At 38.7% G+C, this 12,505-nt stretch overlaps 1 protein-coding gene across 4 annotated transcripts in view; it reads right to left on the bottom strand.

Annotated features, from left to right (window-relative positions):
- Positions 1 to 12,505, bottom strand: part of LOC136872630 (scm-like with four MBT domains protein 1) — a 256,730-nt gene that overhangs the window by 133,962 nt on the left and 110,263 nt on the right. For all 4 annotated transcript variants that reach the window (XR_010859967.2, XM_067146434.2, XM_067146432.2 and 1 more), the window contains exon 9: positions 11,250 to 11,523. Coding sequence is in view for 3 of the 4 variants with exons in the window: in XM_067146434.2 (XP_067002535.2) it covers positions 11,250 to 11,523 (274 nt within the window). In the remaining variant the exon portion in view is untranslated. The remainder of the gene's footprint in view (positions 1 to 11,249; positions 11,524 to 12,505) is intronic.

Raw genomic sequence — 12,505 nt, 5'->3', positions numbered from 1 at the left:
ATTCAATATCTGCAATGTCACTTTCAAAATCTTCTCCCACATATTTGAAAATAACAGCTAACACGATCACAATGTTTCGCGCTCGCCGTCTTGTTTCTGCCTGGGCAGTTGACAACCTGGCGTATCCTCATACCCTATTACTGATTCCCATACATCTTTCAACAACAGCTCTTGTTTCACCTTTAATGCCCACAAAAATACAGTAGAAGTCCGCTACAGCGAATACGGCATACAACGAAAACTCCGTTATAACAATAACTTTTATCCGTTCCTTCAAAATTCCTATATTAAACTGTGTATTATCCTTCGGTTACAGCGAGAGCCCTATAAATGACGCATCCGTTATTACAAGCGATTATGCGCACTCAGTTTTTTCCGTTGCCGATATTTATGCACCCAGTCATTATACTGCATGCGATCGATCATCTTTGGTAGGTATCGTTTTCTCGCTATGCCCACTAGCTAGCTCTCTCGTCGACATTCAAAGGCAATGTCAGAGTCGATTAGTAATACCCGTCGACTGCTCTTCCGCAAGGAATATGAAAATGAAAGAGGAGAACATGTTTTCGTAATAAATGCGTAAATAACGTGTCCGATAACCATTGTTAACTCATTAAAGATGAACACTGAATAAACGATCGCTTAATTTTAATGCTAAATACCGCAATTAAGTAAGAATAAGATAGGCCTACACCTCAAGATATGGCAGAGTACGTCATTGATTACAACGTTAAATTACGGAAAAGCTACTATCATGTAAATTTTTAGCGAGAAGGTTATAATTTCTCTACTGGCGTTTGAAGTATGTTTTCATCATACATATAGTACAGTTAAGTTAGGATAGGTGACGCTATTCGAATAACAAAACTGAAACGTTTGCCACAAAATGCGATCGATCATCTTGGGTACGGTATAGTTTTCGCACTATGTGCATTTGCGAGCTCTCTCATTAACATTCGAAGGCGATGTTGGAGTTAGTAATACCCGTCGACTGCTGTTCCGAAAATTCGAAATGAAAGAGGGTAACACGTTTTCGCAATAAATGCGTAAATAACGTGGCCTATAGCAGTTGTGAACTCGTTAAAAATAAAGGCTGAAGAAAACGATCTCTTAATTTTAATGGTATACCGTATATTGAAATTAAGTAAGAATGTGATACACCTCAATATATGCCAGGGTAGGCAACATCACTGATTTCAGAGGATAGTTTATATTTTCTCGCATCTACTTGTATTTCAGAAAGCTATTCCCATATCAATTTTTAGCGAGGAGGTTATCATTTCTCTACATGCGTTTCAAATACGTTTTCATGATACATTTACGGTTAGGTTAGGTGACGCCGTTTGAAGAAGAAAACTGAAATGTTTCCCACAGAAGCCTCTGGAGTGATACCGTATTTCTCCGAGTCCAAGACGATGTTTTTTTCTCGGAATCTCATGTGAAAAATCAAGGGTCGTTTTGCATTCGCGGCCTGATAGTAATGAACACCACTGGCAACTACCGCAGTAACCACCCTGTTTCTTTTCACCCCCCGCGCGCGCATGCGCGCGCGCGCGCAAAACTCGTTGACAATAAACGACCGCCTCTTTATCATATATCGCTAGCCACGGCGACCGGTTGTACAGTGCCTATGTGTAACGTCACTGGATCTCAGGAAATAGTGAAGAGAGAATGACATTCTATTATCATCTACAAAAATGTTTCTCAAATCTGCAGAATGGCATCAAAACATGCGAGCCTTCGAATTCTTATAAAGGCCACGGCTACTCAGTAGCAGAGTTATAACCCGTGTACTGTACCTGACGCTTAGTAAAATCAAGTTTTATAGACAGCAGGAATATTTTCGTGATGGATCGTCGTATTGTAAAGATATGTGGAACAGGTATTGCCGGCAAATTTTCAACGGGTTCTCGTCGATGTTATGATGCCAATTTTAAGTTAATCGCTATTAAACACTCGGAAATGTATAATCATTGTGCAGCCACAAGAACATACGGCATAGGCCTAACTAAAGCCAATATTTGGCATTACCGTGAAGACAAAGATAGCTTAAAAATGCGTACTGCACAAAAAATGCATTCAGGGGCCCGAAACAAGAATGCTTTAAAGAAGTCGAAGCTGAAATTGTGAGGTATGTGCACAAAACCGCAAGGGCGGAATTGCCATACCGCAACGCAATAAACTTGTTCGTTGACTTTCAAAATTCCGCGATTAAGACCTGTTCATCGCTAGCCGCTGAAGTTGGCCGAATCCGGCAAGCAAGACGAGCGTGTAGCAGCAGCCAGTTATATATGACACTGAGTGAAAGGTGAAAGTAACACTTTTATAGTAAACAAGAATGTTTTCCTGATGGATCGTCGTACTGTAGAGACGCGTGGAATGTGTATTGCCGGCAAATTTTCAATGAGTTTCCTTCAATATTATGATGCCAATTTTAAGTTAATGGTTATTAAACCCGCTGAAATAAAGTATAATTGTACAGCCGCAAAAAAAACGGCATAACTACAGCCAATGTTCAGCGTCCACAAATAGCCTAAAAATACGTACTGTATAAGAAAGACAAAGCACTTTTAAGCCTGATTAAAAATTTTTGAAGGAAAAAGTGGGGGCCGTCTTGGATTCGGAGAAATACGGTAATATATTTTGTTCAGAAAAATCAAACACACACTTTCACGTAGTATCGGATTTCGAAAAACAACAGACAAGTAAGCTGTAGTGGGGATATTATCTGCGAAAACGCAAGTTTTGAACAAACTGATTGCCATTTCATACTGATTTTAATGTGTATGGGAGTTTTCCTGACTTTTACAAAAAATCGGATGTAACGACAATCCGCTATAGCGAGTAAATTTTTCGCCGTTATGAATTCTCGTTATAATGGACGTCTACTGTAGTTCTCCACTGTAAGCTTGGCCACATTCCTATTCAGTGTTTCTTCACCGGTCAACGAGGTCGCCATTTTTCCCGTCAATAATGTCACACCTTGCTTCGTCTGACGTTAATTCTCGTTACTCCATTTCCACTTATATTGTCCTAAATTACTGCGGCGTTTTGGTGCTCTGGAGCTCCGGACCCATAACCTGTCGATATATCTTCATTTCTGCTCGTTACACCGGTTTAGGTAATCAAATTATACCATTGAAACACCAGTTTCTTCACACACATCTATTTATTACGAGCTGTGGACTACAACTGAGCATCACACATACCCTGCAGTTTAAACGTTCAAAGAACAAAAGCAACCGAAGATAAACCACTCCACTCAATTATCTGAGTTACCGGCACATAACCTCAATGTTGCGTTCCTTAAAACTATATACACATGACATTTTATTTTTATGAGAAAACCACACTTCCAACACTCATTGTATTAAATCTATATAAAAATACATCACTTATAGAGCCACGATTTTTTTCTATTACCGCTTAGTACTATCACATTTTTCCCAGCCCTGAAAATGTTGGTTGTCATCGTTCGTGAAAGAAACATGATTTTCAACTTGGGTAAGAGTCGTCGCCACAGTTGCGGATTAGGGAAAAGGCCTTCAACTCTTGAACTTCGCAGGATAAGTTGCACCTTCGAGGAGCAAGCCGATAACCTCAAGAAAGTTCAGTTTTGTCTGCCAGTTAGCAGCGAGATTGCGGAATAACACAATGAGCCTGTTTGTGCTTGTATTTCACATTCCATTCACAAATTCGAAATATTTTGTGCTGAGTGGTACAGTGAAGGGTAGCAAATATTTGTCACGTGATAGCCTATATCTAGATTAGGAACATAATCGTGTGAAATTGACTAGCATGGTGCATATTTGCCTTGTGATAGTCTAGTTATGGACACGAAAAAATTTGTGAAATTCCTTACTAATGAAGACAAAATTAAAACCATAGTGTCCACAGAAATGTTCTCTCAAGTTTCTCTGACTTTCCCTGACCTACTAAGAAAAAATACCCTGACTCAAGAAACCTGAGCAGCAAGTTAATTTGCATGTTTTCTCTCCACTTCCTTTTTTTTTTTCAATTATTTATGGAAAAACAATTATATTGATGGGCATTTTGTGTGTGTATATATATATATATATATATAAACAAATTGTTTAAAGGTAACATGTAGGCCTAAGCAACCGAATACTATTTCATGTGGATTTAAAGTAATTAACCTGTGTTTCTAATGTAGGCGAATATAATGAGTTCTATTTAGTCTAGGTCTATATTCAAAACAGTTTTCAAATTTGAAGACAAAACAGTCATAGGCAGCATAGGTTTTATTTCTTTTTTAGTGTACTCTTTCACAGTGTGATCATATATTTTTTATATTTTATGAGCTAGATCAACACAGCATCCATTTTCCAACCATTTTATTGTAATAAACTTGCAAGAAAATGTGGTGCTTGTTGTTATGTTTATATATTTAGCATGTCAAGCAGGGCTGTCTTTAAAAAGATTGTGCAGAGATCTGAAAAATTAAAAAGGTCCCAGTCAATTTTGGGGATCCCAGTTTTCATGGCTCATTTCACTGTATGCAAACTGCATATGCCTATATCAAGAAATTTGGTCTCAGGGTTTAGCACTTGCAAATGATTTTCAAGTTTTTTAAATAAAACTGTGGTTAAAATTCGACCCATCCATTGAGACTTGCAAAATATTGTCTAAAAGTAAGGACAGTCCATGTAAAAACCCATCTAAGAAGTGATCCGCAGTTGCCCTGCCTAAAAACACACCATTCCAATACCTTGTTGCAAATTTTGAAGATTTACATACCTAAACCTTACACACAAGTCCATTTGTCCTCTTTGGACAAATATGTCTAATGATTCATCAAAACATACAACGTAGTCAGAGCACTATTTTAAGTCATTTTGTAAACTTTCTTTAAAATGTGGGGCTAATCCATTATTTATCACATAGTATACCAGGCATACTGTTCTAAGTTAGAGTCCCCAATGTGTGAAATTATGCTGCCTGCCAAGCGAGCTCATCCGGCAGCCTACAAGCATGCCAGCTGAGAGCAACGAGGAGTTGTGACGTCACAAACTGTGGAACGCGGTCAAGGCCAAGTTGCGTCAGCCGATAGAATGTTCGATTCTTTCCACCGTTGGTATCTTTTGGTGGATTAACACATTCACGCCCGTATCCGAATTATTGCCTATAGCGCGTGACCATGCTGTGGACCGTATCCGAGTTAGCCCGGATAAGCGCAACCTTGAACTCGAGCCGTTCCTACACAGCCGGGATCTATTTTGGTCACAAATATGTGCGAGAGAGATGAATGTAATACCCTTATGAATGTTTCTACTCACTGAAAACCACATGGCCACGGCAATTTTCCCTCCCAATGCACTTTCTTTGTTTTGTTTCTGAAGGTAGCCTAGCGCTCTAGCTGCGTAGTTGGTTTGTGATTGCACAAGCGTGTGTATAGTCGCGTTCTGAAGTATAACCATGGCGTGTAGGGACAATATAAATGATGCAAGTGATGCGAATTTACAAAGCACAGTTTTTCAGCTGCTTGAAAATTATCTTGGCCAGGGGTATACAGTCTATATGGACAATTATTACAAATAGCGTTTGACTCGCGAAACAATTACGGGAACAGAACACTGCCATATGGGGAACAATACGGTCGAACAGGGGTGTACCAAAAGATCTAAAGGAACACCAGGCAATTCTCGAACGGGGTAAAAAGTGAACCCGACATACAAGTACAGTCACCTCTCTCCGAAATCTCAGCTCCATCTACGTCATCAGCTCCAAGTCAACGTCCTGCAATTTTGCCGCCAAAAAGGGCACCGGCCAAGGATCCATCATTTAGGTTAGATGCGAAGAGAAAAGAGTATATTCTCTTAAAGTTTCCACCATCAAATATAGACAAGTTCCCCTGAAGAATGTGCAAAGTGTGCTTCAAAAATAAAATTATTAGTGAAACATGCTATTTTTTGGAATGTTTAGTGTTCTCATTCACCCAGGAAAGTGTGACATTACCTACCACACCCTACAGAGATATTAGAGGACTTCATTAAAGTATGTGGAAAATTTTGTTTCCATATCTTGTTCAGTTTAGAACGTATTGTGAGAAGAATTCGTTGTTGTTTGCTCTGCCACTAACAGCTGGAATAGCTGGGCCCGCCCTTTAAATAGCCGCTCAGATGATGGGCGTGAATGTGTTAAGGTACGAAGAAATGAACTATGCCATCGTGTAGCCCGATTTTTTATGATTATGACTCCCAAGTTTGAAAGAAATATGTTAAGAATTAAGGGAGATATTGGAAGAAATATAACAGTCACAATTTCTCGGGGATCCCGCATAAAAAGGCAGGCATTTCGCCTGTCAACTCAGTCTACCTTGTGCCACAGTCAAGGCCGGTCGGTCGGCTGTTGGTCATTCTGCCGCCATGATGTAAGTCGCCAGTTCGACTCTCCGATGAAAGTTTAAATCCACATACTATTGAACTCTGATTCTACAACGCATCTACAAGACTTAGAAGAATTACAGTATAATTTGCGTATGGTAATAGAAGTTGTGTATAAGTAGAGATGTGAACAGTTAAGGTGTTCAACTATTTACAGGAACAGTGTGATCCGAACTTATATTTACTCAATAGTACGATACTACGCTACCAAGTACTTAAACGTAATTTGATGTTTGAATTACAAGAGATGATAGGATTTGAATGACAGTGTTTAAACTTTACAAAGTGATATAACACTAAATGCCAAAAGTGATAAAACTTTGTCGTTAGTGAAACGTCAAAACTGTACATAATTTTGTATTTAACTCTTAACAAGCGATAAAACTGTGCTAATAGCGAAATATAATTCAGTATTTCAAATTGTACAGGTGATTGAATTTTGTGGTAGTAAAATGTCAAAGTGCACGATTACTCTACCAAGGTGTTAGAACATTTCGTCAAATTATACGTTTATGTTACAAGCTACTGACACAAGTAGTTGAATTTAACAGTGCTATCGAACTTAGGATTTATTTTCCAAGTGACCAGATTCACGATAAAACATAGCCTTAGAACTGTTGTTAAATAAACTGGTGCAGTTAACATTTCTTAATTATCCAGACAGGACTTGTGCTGAACTCAGGATGGTTCTAGAAAGGACAGTATTTTCTTTTTCGCCGTTATTTAATCGTGAACGGGACTAAATTCACAGAACAAATTCTTTCATTTTATTTCAAGTAATTCGAACTTGAACTGTGTATAAAGTTTGAAAGTGGAATATTTTATTTTCTACATCATTATTTAGCCGATGTTCTCATATTTAACATTGATAAAGTGACTTATTTATTTTCTGTGGCTGATATATCACAGATTTAATTATGAGTTCAATTTAATTTATTACTTAACTCAATCCAGTAGTAATGACTGTCTACGTCAAGTTCAGTGATATTACATTGCAATTATTCGGTGTCATCAAACTGTGAGTGCAGTTTATCGCCACTTGTGATTTGTTTAAAATCGTCATTAACGATAACTTTGTTTGTGCAGATCAAACACTTTATGAGTCCATTTCGAATCCTAGTGCAGTGTTACAACCAATACCACGAGTGCTCCTAGATCATCTACATCTTCTAGATATTCAAGACCTTCTAGAAATTCGAGATATTCGAGACCTTCTCGGAAGATGGTGCCACTATGAACGAACACTGCGATCCCGCAGTGTACCAGGACCAGCTCAATCCCAGGAGAAATATTTGTAACTCCTGTGCTGAGGTGATGTTGAATTCTGATTTTATTTTATAAATAAACTTTTGAGCAAAATTAAAAACATTCCATTATACTTATTTTACTTCCCTCTCCTCTGTAACAAATCAGATAGAGACCAGACACCCCTGTGTCGAGTCTCGTGTTCAGCTAGCCGACATAATCAACTTTTACTGTTACAATAGGAAGCCTTAGTCTTGCCCATAGAAAAGTTTTGGGCAATTTTGCTGTCCGGGAACATTGTTTTGAATACCACAGAGGTTTCATCACAAGAGTTGAGAAACATCTTTCCAGTGACAACCTGGAGAGCCCATATGGTTTCAGCCGATATAACATCATTTTTATTCACACTGTAAGTCTTTAAACTCCTTTGACTTGTTCCTGGCACTGCTAATTCCTTTGTAGCTGTGGATGTAGTGCTAACTCTTGGCTGTGTTTCAAGTGGAGATGGAGTAGAGGTATTATTTGCAAAGAAAGATGTTGTTGGCTGGGAAGACTTAGCTTTCATGTATTTTATATGAGTAGGTCCTTTAGCATGAGAAGTGACTGCTTGTTTGCCCATATTACTAAGTTTCAATGATTTACAACATACTTTACAATTTGCTGAAGTTGCATCATTTACCAATATGTCCAACCAGCCACTCTGTTCGGGAAACATTTTACTGCCTAGCCAAAGTTTATTAAATTTACACTGCTTGTTAGCCATTGCCATGAGTTTCAAGAAAGCATCCTAGAAATGAGATATAAAAAAATAACATAAAAATGGTTGAAAGAAATGACACTAGGGCACAACAAAAATTGTAGAATTGTTATACACTCCTTGTGAAAAAATACCTGAAAAAGAAATGCTACAATAGCCTGGGTTACAACAGACTAGAACCTAAAAATATCCCCTCAAATCCATCATTGGGGAAGATTTCCCTGACTTTACAGATTTTTTTGTCTATTTCCTTAACTTTCCCTGACCAAATTTTTTTTCCCCTGACTTTCCCTGACTTTTCAGAAGGTAGACACTATGTAAAACTGTTAGAAAGTGGACTGGCATCCGCATCTTAAAGTGCACAGAGGTAGCGCGAATGTTGAAACTCGCACCTTCAAGTTTCGACTCGATCACGCGAGTTGGTCGAAGTTTCGTCGGATTCAAAATGGCGGCCAAAGTCATTCTTCACAGTCGTATATGGTTGAGTGTAATCTCCAATTCATTGTCTAAAGAGTGTGACCAGAAAATAATGTTTAATAACCCACTGGTCTGAAATAACAGGCTCCTACTAACATTTGTTTTAGATAGAGAGTGAGCTGCAATACTACTTTATATTTTTATGGGCCCCCGTGCAAATGTTTTCATATGTCTGGTGTTTTCCACATATTTCAGTGCACTGTTGTCATTTTATGAGCCCCAGTGGAAAAGATCTTCATATTTGTTCTTCCATGTTTCTTGCACATTTTAATACTTTCCTCTCATCTTTACAAATGGTAGATATAGTATTCACTGTAGGCCTAACCGCAGATACACAATGTAAAATGCCCTAATGTCGGAAAAAATTGTATCTGATGTTTTCATATCCCTGTTGGATAGTTTTTATTCGTATATTCAGCAGTATGTTTTCCTGCGTAACACGAACTTTTTCCTTGTCCCCTGCAGAAACGTCTCAATGAGGTTTAACTGTATGTTAATGAATTCATTAACGGAGGAACATGTATACAATATTGAGCAGAACTAGTATTCACAGGCCTGATATACAGGATATATTCAAATTATACCAACAAAAGAATCTGGGATGCTCTTCTTGTTATATAACATATGATGAAGCAATCAGAATGGCAAAGAAAATTTTTCTTCTTGAGAAAATGAGGTTACTTTTATTTTTTATTTTTTTTTTTGCTAGGGGCTTTGCGTCGCACCGACAGAGATAGGTCTTATGGCGACGATGGGATAGGGAAAGCCTAGGAGTGGGAAGGAAGCGGCCGTGGCCTTAATTAAGGTACAGCCCCAGCATTTGCCTGGTGTGAAAATGGGAAACCACGGAAAACCATTTTCAGGGCTGCCGATAGTGGGATTCGAACCTACTATCTCCCGGATGCAAGCTCACAGCCGCGCGCCTCTACGCGCACGGCCATCTCGCCCGGTTGAGGTTACTTTGCTACTTCTGGGAACACAATTCAAATTGTTGAATTCACCGTATTTGCTCATCCAGAGCGCAGATCGCTGCCTGCTGCTGTGCTTCAGAGGAGGGTAGGGGTCAGAAGGGAAGGGAGGGGAAGTGGGGTGTATGATAGACGGAGACAAAACTCGTTGCTTATGCACAAGTTTCTAGTTTGTTTAGCGCAGACACTTCCCAGCCCTAGTATACCGTTTGTTTCTTGTTCTGTTTTTGTCCATTTTAGCTACTAGGTTTCTGGTATAAAATGGTGAGAATGGCTCAGTTTAAGTACACCAACAAAGAAATAGCTGATATGCATCAAACCTATGGTGCAGCAAATGATAACGGGAGAGAAGCTGCACTGATTTATGCATCCGGCACCCTAATCGCTACCAACCTCATCACTCAATCTTCGTGACCATTGGCAGGCGACTGCGTGAAGTAAAACTAAAAAAAACCCTCGTGCGACAGTAGTGCGCATATATCAGCATCAGTTTAGTGCCCATATTTGGGCCAGCATTGTTGGTGACTGTTTACTTGGGCCGTATATCCTTCTTCCTCACTTGAACAGAGGAATGCTACTATTTCTCGGTAGAATCACTGCCTGGATTATTGAAAGAAGTTCTTATGGGTATTCAGCAGCGAATGTTGCATTTCACTTGCCATGTCACACACCACATACATTATCATTATCAAGGGAGATGGGTAGGCAGTGGTGGGCCAGTTAAATGGCCTCCGCACTCTGACTCCCATGGACTTTTCTTGTTACGTGAAGATTGAAGTAGAAAAGGGGGGGTATTGAGGATTTACTGTAAGCAAATGATTGGGCATATTGTTTGTTTTGTTCAGTATTTCATTTGTTTTACAATGTTGTGAGTAAAAGAATGTACAATCGTGTGGTGGCAGCAATTCATCTCTGTGCATGTTAAATAATAAAGAATGTTACCAAGACCAACAGACAAGGGGAGAAATGATCGGGTGCATTCCTTGACTGAAATGTGTATCTTAATAAAATTACTGTGTGTTCTTGTACTGTGTGTGCAATTAGGGCTGCTTAATAAACAAACTGAATATTGAATATAAGGGACAAAGACAATATTCTGCACAAGTGGAACGAAGAAACTTGTACATTCTCTATTTCCATCTATCATACATGCCACTTCCCACCCTTCCCTGAAGCACAGCAGTGGGCGGTGATTTGCGCTCTGGCACAGCAAATATGGTGAATTTATCAATTTAAATTGTGTGCCCGGAAGTAACAAAATCACTTTTTATTTTCTGGAAAAGAACATTTTTCTCCATCAATGCAATTGCGCCATCATTCTTTATATAACACGAAGGGCATCCCCAATCTTTTTGACGGTATAATTTAGATATACCCTGTATAATCTGTCATATTTACCCGTCATTGGAATCAAGATGCACCCAAAGCAAGTGGTCTATCAGCTTAACAATGGAAGCAGCACAAATCTGATGCTGGTTTTCTGGATTAACAGCTTCCAGCTTCATGTCTGGGAGAAACCCCAGTTCCTTGGCTGAGGGGTGCTCAGGAAAGCAAGAATGAGGTGCAGGCATGGTGTTAGTCACTTCCAGATACTCGGCCCAGTCAAATTCTTCCTTGATTGTAGTCCAGCCACGGGGGTGAGTTAACTGCAACTCGTGATCGACAGCCCAGCCTGCAAAAAAGCAAACCATCAGCTTCATATTTAAAGATTAAGAATGGATCAAATTGATAAAACTTTCAGATCATGAATGCTTCAGAAAGAAGTATCCTGCGTCTCCGAAGACCGTAAAAGTAGTTAGTGGGACATAAAGCAAATATTATTATTATTATTATTATTATTATTATTATTATTATTATTATTATTATTATTATTATTATTATTATTATTATTATTATTATTATCATTATTATTATCATTATCATTATTATTATTATTATTAAGAAGTATCCAAAGATCCAGGTCTTAAAAGCCAGGCAACATATTTTAACACAAACATTTATAATATGATATTTGCACTTTTGCATCAATCTATAAAACTTTGTGTAGCTCTAAACTGTGCATGCTGTTTCCTTTGAAGTACGGAACTTGTAAAATATTTTGACCTTTTTGTACCTGTTAATTAATTGTAAGAGCTACTATAGTTGACATATTACTATATTTTGGAACAGGCTGATACCAACAAGATTACAGGACATATTTCCTGCTCCAATTCTTGCTTTCTTCCATTCACAATAACAGGACACCCAGAATCATGAAGCCTTTCCCTTTTTCGATATCTTTTTCTTTTTTTCTTTGCTAGGGGCTTTACGTCGCACCGACACAGATAGGTCTTATGGCGACGATGGGATAGGAAAGGCCTAGGAGTTGGAAGGAAGCGGCCGTGGCCTTAATTAAGGTACAGCCCCAGCATTTGCCTGGTGTGAAAATGGGAAACCACGGAAAACCATCTTCAGGGCTGCCGATAGTATCCCTTCTCGCTTTTACTAAATGCCCACTGTCCTTGAGTAGTTTGAACTTTTCCTTCTTCAACTGATTAGTGTAAAGTCATACTGGACTTCCGTAAGTGCCAAAAAGTTATATTTCTGGGGAAAAACAAGTTGAAATTTAGCCTTGAATGTTTTGTGAACAAAATTATATTTCATAACATATGCAG

Source organism: Anabrus simplex, chromosome 4 (assembly GCF_040414725.1).
Source record: "Anabrus simplex isolate iqAnaSimp1 chromosome 4, ASM4041472v1, whole genome shotgun sequence".
Taxonomy (NCBI): Eukaryota; Metazoa; Arthropoda; class Insecta; order Orthoptera; family Tettigoniidae; genus Anabrus; species Anabrus simplex.
This window is presented reverse-complemented; position numbering and strand designations above follow the sequence as displayed.